This window comes from Ceratosolen solmsi, unplaced genomic scaffold, assembly GCF_000503995.2.
Source record: "Ceratosolen solmsi marchali unplaced genomic scaffold, CerSol_1.0 scaffold6, whole genome shotgun sequence".
NCBI classification, from domain to species: domain Eukaryota; kingdom Metazoa; phylum Arthropoda; class Insecta; order Hymenoptera; family Agaonidae; genus Ceratosolen; species Ceratosolen solmsi.
Window position 1 is genome coordinate 1,553,354 of NW_011948414.1, and position 18,401 is coordinate 1,571,754.

At 25.4% G+C, this 18,401-nt stretch overlaps 1 protein-coding gene across 1 annotated transcript in view; it reads left to right on the top strand.

Annotated features, from left to right (window-relative positions):
* The window catches only part of LOC105368346 (defective proboscis extension response 13), a 118,503-nt gene that overhangs the window by 52,511 nt on the left and 47,591 nt on the right, over positions 1-18,401 (top strand). The window contains exon 3 of the mRNA XM_011507349.1: positions 11,244-11,457. Within this exon, the coding sequence (XP_011505651.1) occupies positions 11,244-11,457 (214 nt within the window). The remainder of the gene's footprint in view (positions 1-11,243; positions 11,458-18,401) is intronic.

Consider the following 18,401-nt stretch of genomic DNA (forward strand, 5'->3'; position numbering starts at 1 on the left):
GTACATCTATAAATTTTAAAATAGTGCATTCAATAATTTAAAAACAAAAAGATTTATATAAAGAGAATCGATATGATAATTAATGACTAATTATATCACTCAAATCACTATCTCTATTGTTGATATATAAATTTTAATTATTCGTACATCTTCTCCTTATTACAAATCTTTGAGTTTTCATAGTCTTTAAATTGTACGCATCTACGAACAAAAAAAAAACAATAGTTATTGGTCTTAATAATTAAAATTTTGTGCTAATATTGATTCTATCATGAATATTTTCCTAACGAAGCCTTGAAAAATATCAACTTTTATATAGTATTTATTAAGCCAGTTGATAAAATTATCGTTGTTATCGATTTTAATCGGCCATTCAAATTATACGTTATAGAATATTTAGTCACGTGAATCTTATCATGCAGCTATCGTAAATATATCTGTATAATTGAAAAAAAAAACTAATATTTATATATCGTCATTTCGATCTTTTAATAATCTTTTTCAATTATTTTAAATTATATGTGAATAGAGAAAGTAAAATTTGTTCTCATGAAATTGAAAAATTCATCATAGTTAATAACAAATTTATATTAAACTCTACAGACTTTCGAGATTTTTATTAAAATTTAATGTTTTTTATTTAAGAATATTATATCAATAATATAGTAAGCTTAAAGATGAACCTGTATAATTTTAATCTAATTTTAAATAAATAATGAAATAATAAAGCCATTAAATATTAAAGATACGCTTTGAATGCCTCGCGGTCAATTTACACACAATCATATGTGTTAACTCCATTGGATTGTACAATGTGCGCAGTTTAAAGTAACGCAGAAATCGCCATTATTATGTCACACCTGAAATACTTGCTATTTTGTACCCTTATACTTGTTTTTTCCATTGTTAGTAGTAATTCATATGCTGGCAGATGACGGGTCGTAAATTTTATCTTCTTTAGTTAGCTCGCAGTAGCATTGAGAATTTCTTTGAGAGTGTGCTGACGTCAAAAATATTGCTGAAAATAACTGGGAGGAATAAAGTAAACAAAGAAAGGTATTGGCTTGAAATATTGACGATGTTATAATTTCAGTTCTTTTTTAACTTTTAAATTTTAACTTCTCTATTCCTCATTACTATATATTATTAACATTAAGGATTTTTAGATTCTGAAATTTCCACCTATTACGTCTCATTATTACGCTAAAAATTCAGTATAATATTTTTTCTTACTATTTACATTATTATTATAATTCAATATGTATTAAATTGAATCAATAATAGCTGAGAATTTTCAAGCATGTAAGTGGTTTTAATTTTTGAAATGGAATTATAAGTTTTTTGTGTATTCATCAATTTATAACTAGTATATTATAGAAAACATAATTTTCATCTCTATCGATTATATATAAGTTTAATACACAGAATATCGAATGTATATGATATTGAATATCAATTGTATTGAAATCAAATCAAGCATATATTTCATGTTTACTAAATCTATAATATATTGATTAATATTCAACTAGATTTAATGATTAATAAAATATTTGCGTAAAATGTATTTGTTAATAATATCGTTCGTTGTTTAATAGATATATTATATACTATATATATATATATATATATATTTGTAATTCAGAATAATTTTCCTTTTTTACCATCAATTATTCTGAATTACAAATTAAAAAATATAAAAATACAATTTATCTGTATAGCAGGTATAACGCATTGTAAAGGAATCAATTGTACTAATCCCACTTTATTAGTACTTATTATTTTATTACTATATTAATAATATATAGAATTGCAAAGTTTGATATTTTATTGAACATTTTTATTTGAAAAAAAATTTATATTAATATTTTGGAAGTACTTTTAGTTGAATAGTTCATCATGGAAGTGAATGGCTGAACGGTAAATCTTAATTAATTATTATTTATAATTGTTCTTGATTAAAAAGTACACAGTACTATATTATATTGAAAAAATTTTGCTTATATTTTTAATTTATACAAATACATTTTTAATAATAATCATCTGTTTAAGAAATTATTTAAAATTAAAATATATTCATACTTGTTGTATATGATGATAAAAACTGAAAAACATGATTTTAATCATTAAATTATTAATATTTATTTACTATTAAATATTTATTACTTCAAAGTATTAAAATAAACATGAATTAAATATTGTGTTCAAATGATATATATATATGTATATATATATATATATATATATATAAAGAATTCATTTATATCTATAATAATAACTCTACAACAACTACTTTGAATAAATAATTGTCTTATTTTATAAATTTTTACTTACATTTTCAATCATTGTTATTATGATTATAGTTTAAAATATGCTTTTTATTTTATATATTTTTTAATTTATTATTAGAATGTATTATAAAATAATAAATTATAATAAAATTATTATTATATTATAATTCAAAAATTCATTTCCAATGTTAATTATGTTGTTGTCGTTGAAATTAAGTCCAAATTTTGGTTTCACTATTATTTTATAAATAAATAAAAAAATAGGCACAACAGAATATCCAACTTCAAATTTCATATTCTCATAGCGGAAAACCTCTAAAACAGATGTACGTGACTACTCAATATGTGTATTAACTTAAGTCAGTGTAGTCTTAACACTGAATTTTCTTGAGCAGAAAAAGTTATTTATTAATATAATTTCATAACTATTCTACTATACACATTGAATAATTTTTATTATGGTTGATTTTGTCACTAAATTATATTTCAGCAATTTAATAAAAAAAATAATTATTATTTTTATATAACTATTAGTATTTTGAGAATTAAATTCAAATGGCTAGGAGAAAAGCAGAAACTTGATTTATCAATCTTGTTTATCAATTCATAACTGTCACGCTTAGAAACTACGTCTAAAATACAGCTTTCATAGAAGCAATTCTGTATTTAAATAGTCTACATCTGCTAAACTAAAGGATCCAAAAAATGAAGAAAAATTTGAAACAAGAAAAAAGTTAAACCTGACGATGTTAATCCACCAGTGGGGATATCTGCATCCATCACTTGAATTTTCCACATAAAAAGAAAAATGGAACCTATTAGCAGAGGCAAGCAGTGAGATTTCAGCAATCTGATCTCTATTATGCCCTCTCGCCAATACCTTTAGAGTTTCAAAAACTTTTATTTTTTCGACAGACTTTAAATATAAACATAATCATGACGAAATTTGGCATATTTTTTGTTCTAAATTCACTTGATCACATTTCTGTATTTTACCTTCTACAGAGTCACTGAACAATTTTCCAGCTGATTTTCAACATCTCGCTATTGCCGAATTGAATTGTAAATTCGTTCATGAACTACACCTATACACGACCTCGCGCCAAAAGTCAAGTCATCAGTTATGTAGTTGCGCTTAACATAGATGCACTTGCAACCTTCGATAGAGGCACTTTCAACGTAGATTTTACTGCAAATAAAGCGAAAGCTGAATACGCCGTTCGAGTATATACCATAACACTGTGCTGAGTTCGAGGTAGACACTTTCAACCTTAGCCATACGCACGTATCCACGTGTATACGCATGAAGTGTCATCCCCAGTTCCACAGCATCAAAGCTTTTTACTTATCGAAGCTGTCATGCATGTAAGAGCGAATTTTTCGCTTTAAATAAGGTGATGTAGTTAGCTATTTGTACGCGATGAAGCCACAGCAGCAAAAATTTTAACGAGATTCCACAATCACGATGTATAATGACCGGAAAGAAAAAGCTGAATTTGCATACTCTTATATTGACTTCGCATAAAAATGAGCCTTTTATCCTATCGCTCATTATCGCTGAGCTCTTTTTAATATTGTAAATATAGCATTTATACAAACATGGTATAACTTATATTCTCTTGAAATTTAAGTACATAAAATTTTTATATCGATGCTTATGGGATAGGATATATACATGTTTCTGTGCTGTATATTATTCACGATTATATAGTATAATACGACATTTTCATAATTAGTTCTAATCTATTGAATCTTTATTTAAAAAAAAAAAATATATATATATATATATAACAGATAAAATTTAATATTCAATATATCATTAAATTGATCTAAGAATTAATGTCTATTAAATATGAATGGAAATTCATATTTAAAGTTCATATACGTTTCGTATTAAAATAATCCTAAAATACTAACTTCATACGTGCCTTTGACTCAAGTTTAAAGATAAAGTATTTAATACATAAATGCTATAAAAAAATGTTCATAACTCTAGTTATTTAATTAAAAAATTCATTATTACCTTACTGAAATATTGACGTGATATCTATTATTATTAATATCATGTTAATGAAATGTGAAAAGTATTGATAACTTCAAATAAATTTATTCATAAAAATCGCAGCATTTGAAACATCAATTTACTTACATATCTTTATGTACTTATATATTTAATTACCATTACGTACATATTTGAAGTTATTTGAAATTACATAAACATTTTTTTAAATGCATTAAAAAATGCTTTAATGTTTTAATAAATTTTTTTTATTATCTCGTAACCACTACATTTGAATTATTATTATTAAATAATAAATATAACAATATTAATATTGAAAATTTGAAAACCTTTTCATGAATTAATCAAGAATTTCTTGTCATATTTCTTAAGCCAATAAAAAGTTACAAGCTTAAATAATTAAATCACATATTGAAAAATAAACTAAAATTTTTTAATACATCAAAAACTTGTCGACTTTTCTAATGATTTTTTATCAAAATAAATGATTAAATTAATCTAATAATTGTAATTTTTAATAAAAAAAATAGTATTTTGAAACAGATTTAAATTATCACGAAAATTAGTGAACAAATAATGTATTATATTCCATTCAAATATAAACTTGTGAATTCTTAATAAATGAATGTAATGAAATCATTTCATTTTATATATAATATTAATTTAATATGCATATATACATATTATAATTAAGAAAATTTATTATAAACATTATCATCATTTATTTATCAGCACTTTTCAATGCAATGAAAAATAAAATAAAAGTAATTGGAAATATTACTATCATTATGTTTATCAGCTATTACAATTATTTTGGAAGCATATATTTCATGATAATCATTTATTTCATGATTATTTATTATAATATAATCAAAAATGAAAACTAAAATTTTACTTTAATTTTTTTATTCTTTTCATGAAATCACAAATCTAACAATCGAGTGTATCCCAAAATGTTGATTTGTCGCATCACGTATTCTCTAATGGATTTTATGAAATTCTTGAAAATGACTCTCTGCTTTACTCAACTTTTCTCAACAAATTATGACGATAATTTAGAATACCATTCATTATTCATCAATTTATAAACCCTATATAACAGAAATTTATTAACTTATTTTTGATAATAAAGTCATTTGCATCATTGACTTAGACTTAACATTTTAGTTATACAATTTAATAATCTTTGATTCAAATAAAATATTCAATTTAGCGTTTCATTCGTTAAAGTATTTTTACATATATGATGGTAAAGAGTATCCGAAAGAAGAAATAGGATCTGTTATAATTCAATACGAAAAATAACATTTTTTTCTAATAATAAGAGGAGTAAAATGAAATTCTAGATAAAAAAAATAAAGTATCAATTTCATTTTCATTAATTACTTCATCTTAATTAATTGCGAATTCAAAAAGAAAATGAATTCTTTCCTGAACGAATTAATTTTTATATTCAAAACAATGCCATAAATATTATTTTTTAAAATATGTTTTAAGCTTGTAATAAAGGTTTTAAGCATCTAATGCACTAAGCATAAGTAAAAAATATACAGTGTGGTCATTAAATTTATGTATATTTATTTAATATATTAAAAACTTTTCTGTACATTCTATTGTGAAACTTTTTATGAATATAACTTTTCATTAATTCATATGATAGCATTGCTGAACGAAATTTACATATTTTATATTAATATAATTTCAACTATTTATAAAATATCATGAACAAATATCACAGTTTTTAATATTTTAGCTTTTTCGAGTGTTGCGAAAAATGAATCATGAAAGTATAAAATGTTCTTTAATGAATACAATACTTTCTGGAATAAAATTTCCATTACAAATTATATTAAATTTATATTTCCCTAAACGTAGTAATTGAAATTTTATTTTGACATTAATTTTATATAAAAATAAGAATAATAAATTATTTATTCTTAAACATCAACATGCTTTTAACGAATGAACAGAATTTTTTCCTACAATTCCGCTTCAGTTTTAATTCTTTAGTATAATGTAAAACACTATTATAATATATCATAATACTTTTTTAAGTTTCATTTAATGTGTGGGTTCGCACTGATATTTTGTTTTGGCGATAAAATATAATATGTTATAGACAATAGAGAACAGATACAATTTTGTTTAATTAAAAAAATACTTTGATTTTTATAATTATGTTGTAGCACATGTAATATCATTTTTCTCAATGATAACGTTACCGCTTATAACGAGAATATGATAAGAAAATAGAATTATTTACAAAATTTAATAAATGTAATTAAAAAATTAAAATAAATGTTGTATAAATGAGGACTGATTTTAATCTATTAAAAAAGTGTATTATCCTACAATAAATTAGTCTTCTAAAATATTATTACTCGTAATTTATGTTAAAGACTTTATGCGATAAAAATGATAGATTTGAATTAATTATTGAACAAATTATATATTAATATATATTTTAAATCGTTTTATATTTATTTACAATGATAGTAACATATTATGTTTCATAAATGAGAAAATATTTGATAATCTAAAAGGTTGAAATTATTGGAGACTGATGAAGCAATAAACTATCTTACAAACTTTTAACAATATATAACTTAAATCAATTAAAAATATCTTGCAATATTATATCATACAATGGTACTTTTTACAAACGAATAACATATAAATTATGACACAACTATCAGCTTGCACAGATAATCATTAACGATCTAATCGTTTAGATTTTGTCATGATCAATAGCCTTGCGTTTTTCTTTCTCACCAAGTGAAGTAATTCTTTATCGGCCAAGTCAATTATAATTTTCTTTTTTTCTCCTTATATTTTATCTCAGTTGGGTTAATAAATGATTAATGTCATACTGCACCAAAGAATGCTCGCTTTTATTCTATTGCTGCAATCAGCTGTTGTGGTAAGATTCGAACGAAATTCAAGAAATATTGTGTTTCTTTTACAGATATAAAATTCAAGCTTTCAGCTGTGCAAGATCCATAAATAAATATTTTTTCTAAAATATTTGCAAACACTAGAACAACGCGTTTGTAAATTTTATAATTAATATATCATTGTTACTTGCTAAAAATATTTTAGTCTTAGTTTCATATAGAATACTTGTACATTCTATAGATGTATAATTGATTTTTTTCATGATGTTATTTATATACTTATTTTGTTGCGATTGAAAACTTTAAATGTATTTTTTTTTTTAACTATGGCAATAGCGTTTTTCATATACATGAAAATATGTTCTGTTTGGAAATGACGTGATACGATCGACATACGTTGTATCCATATTTATGCATTCGGGATACGTAATGCTTACGAGACAGTAGAATCGTCGTACTTGCAAATATTCTAACGGAATAACCCAATACATTTTCTATAAATTTATTAGATTGTCACAAGTTTATTCGATCGTGCGAACCATTTGTCACTTTTTGTGCAACCCCCCGTGACAATAGAATACACTACTAACAAAATTTTTGACTTTTAATCAAATATAAATAAAAAATTAATATTTTCCTATAATATTTATAATTGCAATTATAAAATTATTCATTATTACTAGTTGGAAGCGAACATACTTAATAGAATAAAATAATTAAATGAAACAATAAAAGAAGCTTATAATAACTAACAATGCAATTTAAAAATGAGAATTTAAGATGAAATTAATTAAATAATTAAAAAAAGTTATGCAATTGATATAATAAATAAATATATTTATATAAAATATTTAGATATTTGTATACATAAAATATATTTGTTTATACCTATAGCCGTTTCTGATGTATTCGCGAATTCGCATTTATTCATTACTACATTTTCAATTCTCCATTTGTCAATAAATTATATTAAAATTGAAAATAATATTTAATAATAAATAACATAAATTTCGTTGAAAATATATCTACCGATTTTTTAAAAAGATAATGGATCTTATAAGGTACTTATGCATTATAACATTAGTGTCAGTGTATTTATACTATAACAACATAAAATCATTATTAGACTTTCAATACACGTACTTTTTATTGTTGAATTATGAGCAGTAAAGATAAATAAACTATAGGAAAGTTTTAATTGTTTAATTTTTAACTGTTGAATTGGAGATTTTACATGCAATCAATTTACTTGGGATACTGATGTATATGTCAATAAATATTTTAAGAACTAATATCTATGTTATTTTGATAATAAAAATTTTTTCACGATTATTCTTTTAATCTACAAATTTCTCGAACAATACTAATATACAAATTTTTAAATATTAATAGTAATATATATGATAAGATATAGACTTTTTAATGATTTCTTGTAATTGTGTTAATAAAATAAAAACTACTAAAAAATCCATGTACTTCTCAGGAAGTGAAGTATGTTTTTAGTTTAATAACAAACAACATATTTTGAAATACAAATAATAGGAGGATTGTGTCAAATAAAAAACCGAATATTTACTTAATGAACAAACGTAAGGATATTAGAATAAATTTTATGCTTATACAATAATTAAATATATCGTTTAAATAAATCAATTTAAAGAAAGAAAAACTTTTGTTAATAATAATTTTATTCTATAATAAAAGAAAAAGTTTTCATTGAATAATATCATTACGTACATGCACGTCTTTCAGATACTATAATTCAATAATTATACTGAGTGATTTATATTCAAGAATATAATACAAACGATAAAAAATTCCATTTCTTTTGATAGTTTTAGAAGAAAAAAAATATAAATTAAATTTTTATGCTTTTGCTTCAAAATTTCTAACCTTTAATCTATAAATATGTTAACGCATCAATTAAAAATTTACTCATATTCAACCATAATATAGATATTCTTAAAGTTTTTTTATATTTTTATCGACTATTTTTCAATTAGGATAATCATATCTGATTAATTTAGACATCCGTATCATTAACGAGAAGTTGATATCAGAAATATATGTTCTCGTGATATAAAGTCCTTTTCAAATACACAATTATTTGTATCGGTGTGTATAGACATATTTATGCAATTGTACATGCCTGCATATATTTCTAGGCAATATAAGTTCAATATAAAAAGAAACGAGAAAACTTTCGTACAATGTATTTAAGAAAAATATGATAAATTAAAATTGGCATTACAATCATATACAAATTTCATATAGAAATTTCTATGATAATAAATACTTTCTTTATAAATATTAATATAAAATCATTAAATCTCATAAATAATATAAAAACATAAATTAGTAATAACAAAAAACAAATAAAACAATATTAAATATTAAAATTTTAATGAAAGTACTTATAATGAAACATAGACTATATTAAATATATATATATATATATATCTTTTAAAACCTTATCATTTTTAAGCACTTTATATATGTTATTTTACTATTTAATTATAATATCAGAAAAGAAAAGCTCATACAAGACATACAATTTGCATAGAAAATGGAAGTAATCAGATTTTTTTCTATTTCTTTGCTTAATTTTGATTGTACAGAACTTTGAAGAGTGGACGAACATCCAATAATTTTGGAAAAAGTAAACCATTGGCTTTTAACTTTTATCCTTCAGACTAGTTTGAACTTTAGTTAAAGGAACCCAGATTTATTTTGTTATTTGATAGAAGGGTTAATTTAAAGTTTTACTTGAAATAAGTTCATAAGACTACCAACAGAATTAAACTTTGATGACATATTGAAAAATTTTTGCAATCGTGAATGGTTGATTTTATTATCGTGAAAATGAAAGTAATTTGTATTAAAAGTAATTATATTAACATACATAACAATGTTATTTTATAGTATTCTATTCACATACATATATACAATTATAACAAATATACATATTTTTATAGGTGTTTACCTACATACAGATAATTTCTATTATATATTTATCATATATATATTTATCATATATAAACTACGTTCTCTTCAAATCCAAATAAGCTTATTTTTATACACATGCCAATTTTGAATCACAATTGACGTGTTATATTTAGCTCTCAATTTGTAAAGGACACTCATACATCGAGTGTTGTTTAACCTATTTTATATACGTAGTATTCTGTACGTGTTAATATACTAACTGCTTGTATAAACGAGTACATGTACACACGTGCGCACACATATTTGTGACTTGTATATAATATTTTATGTAAAAAAAAGCATGAAAATTCAGTTTTAAATAAATAAAAAATTTCGCTAATATCGCGCCATATCTTCGTGTCGCGTGTGTTAGCAGTCGATTTATTTAGGAGGAACATAAAACAGAATTGTAATATAAAATTAGTCTTTATTTTTTTAATGCAGTTATTATACTTGTCATTAATAATACATTGTGAACGCATTAGAGAAACTATTTTTAATAGAAACATATTTTGAACTACAATAAATATAATTTAATCTTTAATTATCCAACAAGTTAAGTTACAATTAAAAGTAAAACTTATCGTAATGATAAGGACGTTTTCTGATCTGATACAAAATTAATTACTAAGATCATATTTGTACGTTCATATTGCGAATTTAGGGAGATCCAGTCGATATTACCAAATATAAAATAATGGAAATACCATCACAAAAACATATTGAAAATCTTTGATGCATGAAACATTATATTAAAAGGACTCGACCAATCCCATCATTACCGACAAAATCCAAAATCCTTTAGAAAACTCAACAAGGTAAAGAAACGAAAAAGTATCGAGCACAAGCAATTCAGCAAATTCGAAACTAGGTTTATTAGGCTCCGTTACAGCTACATTGTATCCCAACTGTAATAAAACAAGTTCAAGGGACTCGAAACCTCTCAACTTTCTTAAACCCCCTGGCATAAAGAAATATTTTCCCCGAACTAGTTATGCGCGTACGTACTTTTACATACGTAATTAAAATTCTGAGTGATCTGTTAAATTGTTGCAGGTTACGTGGATCCGGCGTAAAAAGGACCACCAGCTGCTGACCGTTGGCCTGACGACATATACGAACGACGAGCGCTTTCAAGCTCGACATTTTCACCACAGCGAGGATTGGACCTTGGAAATTAAATACGTTCAACAAAGGGATGCCGGAACATACGAGTGTCAAGTCTCGACTCATCCGCCCACGAGTATATTTCTGTTTCTCGAGGTCGTTGGTAAGTCTATGATTAATTGACGTTGGGTGGCGTCCCCCGGATATTGTAAAGGCGCTTCGCACCTCCATGAGAATCTTTCGAACGCGCCTGCGTATAAGGAGCTTTGAACAGGTCGTGAATGTAGTAATAAACCTCAAGTTGAAAAATCATTAAGATCTTATCGTTCTGGATTTCTAATTTAATGGTGAAAAATGCGGTTATTTCGATGATTTATCGAGTACTTACTCGAATCGTTAATAGTTTCAAAGTTAGACGAAGAGAACTTTATCGTAGTTATAAAACAATATTGATATTTTTTTATTATGATTTAACATAATGTTTAATTCTTTAAAAACGTCTATATCAAACATTTTAATAAAGAAAATTATTTACACAATAGCATTTCATGAAATATTTTATTACCATAAAGTACTGACTAATTGCATTTTGAAGAAGCAAAATTACCATAAAATTTCTACTCATAAAAGTGTTCATAATATTCCGGCATTTTGACAATAATATGGACTATAAATTTATGGAAATATTAAAATTGGTTCAATACTAAAAGGAATGTATTTTCAGTATTATGTTGAATTTCAATCAAATATATTTTTGGAAATTATTGATAATAATAAGCTAAATTATATAATAATTAATTGTTCTAATAAATTATTCTCTACTTATGAATAATTGTGAGTTGTCAATTTTATCACGTATTACTGCAGTTATAATGTTTGAAATTAATATTTAATATAATTTTTTGTATATTTTATAAAACGCTTATTAAAAAATCCACTATAGTTTTTGAAAAACATTTCCTCAAATGTTACATGACAAATAAGAAAAAAATATTCAACACTACATTTTTTTTTTTAATTTCCTAATTATATATGTAAAATATCTTTTACGTTTTATTTTTGTAAAATATCAGTATAAAATTAATAAATTAATAAATGAGAAAACATAGTTTATTATAAAATTCAATTTTAGTTAAATTAAAGTCTCACGTATTAATATAAAATTATTATTATTATATATATATATATATATATATGATTTTTTGATAAAAAAATATGTACGGAATTATACATAATCATATCTGGTAAGTGAGGGGACCACTTTATGCCTTCATGAGTTAACTTAAGCTATGCAAATCCAATTACATAGTTGCTATAAACTTTTTAGACTTCCTTAAAAAGTTTCCTGCTTCAGTGTGATATACTGCTATTTTACTTGATATGAAAGTGTTTTACTAATTTATTTTTGTTTACAGGTAGAAAGAATTTTATTTATAAAAGATTTATAAGACTTCAACATTTTTTTAAAAAAGTACCTTATATTTACATTGGCATAATTATTAAAAATAATTTATAGCATACAGAAGAATATTATTGATTTATAAAATAAGCTTTATTTAAAATAAAAAAATGATTAACCTCTAGAATTTCATTATCAAACACTTCCATTTATGTGAATAAGAAGAATAAATTTTTATACTTTGTAGATAGAATAAAACATACGTAAACACGTCACTTGACGATTGCAACTAAATACAAAATATTTAATACATTTGAATAAAAAGTATAAAGAAGAAAATCTATTATTCAATCAAATACATGAGGTTGATCACTTTGAAGTATATCTGAACTGACTGCAGCTGATGCCTATAGTTAAAGATAACAAAATATAAGTTTTAATATAGTTGAATATTTTATTCTCAGCATTTAACAAATATATATGATTTTATAATTAGTTATAATTATTTATTTATAAATATACATTTTATTTATTTTATTTGGAGAATTAAGAAATATATTAATAACTAATAAAATTATTGCTAAATTATATTCCATATAAATTAATTTCCTACAGTTAAGCAAAAAAAGTACCAAAGGAAACGGCTTTTTGAAAATAATAAAAGATTAGGGAAAAGGTAAAAATAATAATATCTACCTTTAGAATTCAAACGCTATATATTCCGTTTCTCTGATCGACTAGTATGACCGATGTTTGTGAGCCTTTTTATTGGTCCTGGATTATTTTCTTGGAAGGACATACTATGAACGAAATACTTTGTGTATACGAGACTAACTAAAGAGTTGTTGATTCAAATTAAATATTTTGACATTACCAATATCTACACTATTAGTAATACATATATTTATTTTATTTTTTCGCTTATTCTTTATGGAATGCGATTGAAATGTTTGAAGAAATTTTTAAAATTGAAATATATGAATCCAATTTTATTATTTATATTATTAATTTATTACGGCATACAGCTACGAGTATACGTACAAAAAATTACTTCAATATTTAATTGAAATTAAGAGGGAGCATTTATTTCGAAGAATTTATCATAAATGAATACAAACCTTTAAAGTATTACAACAAGCTTACTTGGAAAACTAAAATTTCTATAGATAAAAATGTTTGATTATTTGTAAATCAAGCTTTCCGATTGTAGAAATTGAACGAGGGTAGATATTAAGAACACAATTCCCTACAATAGTAATATATATTTTCTGAAAAATTAAAAAACTTACACAATTTATTTTACGTTTCTTAACACGCAATTTTCATCGCGAGTGACGCGAGAATTCAAATACATTCGAATCCGAGGCTCATATATATATATATATATATATGTATATTTCCGTGGGTAGACGTTAAGCGTGATTAATTGACGATAAGTGTCTTAACGTAATACAGCACTCTTCACAACTGAATATACATATATATCGAGCTCACATGAATAATAAATCTACCTCCCCTCGAGGCAAGACTTTCACCGCCTTACTTAAAGGCCGCGCCCCAATATACCCGCTTAATTCCTGGCAGCTTTCTTGGGCTTCGCTCCGCTTCGGTTCGCGCAAGACGTGGCGAGTAGTTGTCTTAGCGTGATTTACTCACACTTGCAGAAAAGTAGAATAAAGAAGAAGACGCATTGTTTCGTCCTACCGGGACTTTGTTTTTGTCCTTTCTTTCTCTCTCCTTATTTCTTTTGTTCTCCATATATCTCGCTAGGATGCCGCCTTTTTTATACGACTTTTCTCCTTTCTTCGTTGTTTACTTACTGTCTATTGCTTTCCATGGCTTCATTGATTGTTTTTTCTTATTAAACTTCGAGGCACTTTGCATGTAACAAAGAGCGAGGGCCAAGTTTCTTTTTACGTGTTCGATCCTTTAACGCGGTCTGATTCGTTTACTAAATATAATACGTTTATTGCTTCGACTAGTGTAGAAATGTGGCACTTTTAAAAATGAAATAACGGAGGCTGAAGCGAATAAAGGAATAAACGTCAATGTGTCGAATTTCATATTTTTTAGGTCTTTGAAACAAGAGGTAGTCGGCATTTTGTGTAAAACAACGAGTTCCACATTTGGAAATCAACTTTTATTGATTGACTTGATTAAAGGAGTTTTTCATTTTTTTTTTTTTTGACACGTGCATATTATTTCGTTACCTTGTCTATATCCTATCTATCTATCTATCTATCTATCTATATATATATATATATATATATATATATACGCACGCATGTATTTATTCATATAAATTTGGTATATCAAATTTAAAGCATTCAATTAATAAATATTTTTTCTTTATTTTTCTATATTTTATGATTGTCTGTTAAATGGAGATGAATACTTACATAGCATGAATACTTACATAATCGATTCATTATAATAAACATACAATATGAAAAACTTGATGAAAAACAATGTGATATTATATATAAATCTAAAACAAATAAGTCTATATAAAAAGTTTCATATAAAAGATAATAATTTTGGGAAAAGAAAAACTTAATATATCAGTTCTATAATAATATTGGAAAAATTGATTGATTAAATGAAATTCATACATTTCTAAAGGTACACATAATTTAATAATGTTATCACTTATCAAAATAATGTAAATAAATCTAGAACAGATTTTATGATTATTATATATTTTAACGTATGTACAATGAATATAAATTTAGAACAGTGATCAATATAAAATAATATACAGAAGTTGATATATTCATTGACAATGTAAAAATAGTTAAGTCAAGTAGACGGAATTTCTCAGTAAACATTATACGAAATTTCTAGAATACAAATGAAATATGATAATATATGGGCTTTAACATATTATATATTATTTGAATTTTCTTAAGCACTCTTATTTACAGAATATATAAATGATAATTACGGGTAGTCTTGTATCTGGTTTGTGGAAAACAAGGTTTCAAAGTTTTTTTTATGAATTTCATAAGAAATAATTAATGAAAATAAATGTTAAGCTATTCATATTAATATTAGAAAATGAAATTTATGTTAATGATTTAAAAATAGCATTAGTAATTTATTGCAAGATAAATGTCGAATTTTTATCCTATCTATATACTTTTATTTATTTATTTATTAAAGTTCTATTATTTTGTTATAGTTATTTAACTAAATTATAGTAGAATCAATAGAATCCCATCAATTGACTTAAAAATATTTAAGAATATCACTAAATTTATTCCATATAATTATAAAAGAAATTAATTGCTTTTGTAACGTATTGTTTTAAGAATTAAGTTGCAGCATCGATAAATACATTAATAAGCATGACAATGTGCTCGTAACAATCAAACAATAAAACTATAAAATAATGTAATTATTATGATATAATATAAATTCCTATTCATTTTAAATGAATAATCTAAATATCTAATCATCGTTGCATACGGTGAATAGTAGAATAATATGAGTTCCAATGATATCGCAGCATTAGGAGGACTAACGGTAAAGATTGGAAAATAAATCGAAACATCCAATATATTTAAACGTCACATTTATTCTAGGCAACAGTGAGAGAAAGGAAAAATCAAGAAGATTCAGGTTAGGCGGCGATGCTATCATTGCATTGGTTCAGCTGCTGGCTGCTGATGCTGCGTCGGCGGCTCTGCAAATCCCAGCGGATACCGACTGTCGTGGATAGCGTTTCCTTGCTTCCTTTCACTATGCCTTGGCGCTTCGTCCGACTATCTCTCAACCGCGAATGAGTTATATCTCTTCATCTATGTCAGCGCAGCTCGTGGATGATAGTTCACGGGATAGTGCGCGACAAAATATATTCTACTGTCTTATTCAGTGGCTCCAAATCGCGGGCGTCTGCTTCTAATATACAGGCATACATCGAGTAAATAGTACCTTGTGCAATGCGTATTTCCTCTCTTCTAAACATTATCTTCGGGCGCTAACTTTATATGGTCTTAGTCGGTTTGACATTTCGGTAATGTCGCATAAAAGCTACCCCCTCGTATTTGGCTCACTTGATATTCTATCTTCAGTACTAATTACTCATCTTTCATTCGCTCGCTTCGAGGCTGCCACTTTCAAGCTTATCTTCCATTCCTTCTAATTTCTACATTACTTCATAATATTGCTTTCGTCAGCAAGCGAGTTTGATTAGAGTTTTATGCGTTTTAATATTTTTCTACTATTCTTAGTTGCTGATTATGCAACTATTCCGAGCTAGATTTCGGTTTTCGTTTAGCTAATTCACATTTATATGCATTCCCTGATATATTGATCTCGCTTCGATATGCGCAACAAGACGCTTACACTCGTACAAATATATTTTTCCTTCGTGTACCAAGAATACACAAAATTATAAAAATCGATACTATACCCAAATGTATCTTTTTTTTTTTTTTTTTTTTTTTTTTTTTTTTTTTGAATACCAAGAAATATTATATAAATAATATTGATATAAAGAATTTTAGAAATATTAGCGCATAGTTGTTGTTGTTATTATTATTATTATTATTATTACATAGTTAATATTCCAATATATAATTATATTAGCTATTATGCTTATTTAGAATGTAATTTATAATATTTTAAAAATAAATTGTATATTCATTTGTAGTAGTTGGTAGGTGCATTTATTTTTACGCAATATTATACAGTAATATTTCAAAATTTATTTAATGCTTCAACATCAAATGTTTGTAAACATAAAGTATTAAAATATTTCTAAAACATTTTTAAAAAACACATTAGCTTATAAAAATCTTAATCTCAATTTTTTATGCATTTCCGAGTATAAGTATGTTAATGAAATAAATTAAATATAAAATATGCATTAGCGCCAAACTATGAGTAATAATAATTTCAATAGAAATTTATAATCCATCAACTTTTTTGTTAAAAGTTAGATTCAATCATTAATGGGAGACTTGATGGGGCTTCAGCATTTTTTAAAATTTCATTTAAAAAATTATTTAAAACTCATCCATGAGGTCGTAAAATCGAAAAACTAATTTCATTCAAACGAAAGAAGTCGAGAAGAAGAGAAGCCATGAAATGGACAAATGCTTTTATCGTTTTTTCTGAACGTATCAGGTCCCCGGCAGTGTGAACGTGACACAACCCTAAGCAAAGATTGGCGCTTCACCAAACGTTTCAATCAACGAACACGGGGGCTTTTACTACTGTACCTCTCCTTAATTCCTCCTCCTCTGATAATGTCTTCCAGGCATTCGTGCATTTAGACAGAGGAAATCGCGGTTTCACCCGTAAAGCATCTGAACTTCCCGCATAGCCACGTGACCGATAAATGTAAGTATGATTAACGTCGTCGAGGAGCCGGGACTGATTTACGAGGACCACCGCCTCTGTACGTTGTACGCCCGCGTTTACTCCTCCTACCCCGTGTCGCCCCACCCAAGTTCTCTCTCTCTCTCTCTCTCTCTCTTTCTCTCTCTTTGAATCTCAGTACCTATGCATCTGTTTAGTACGTCGAGAATTAATTATTCAACGGCGTGCAATACCGGGGAACGATCTCCCTGAGGATTAGTCGAGCTGCACACAAGTATCATCGCCGATTTCTTATTTGTACGACTGGTACGTGATAATGTGCATGAAAATATCTACGAAATATTTCGAAGCAAAATTTCCATTCCATTGGTTTTTACTATCCA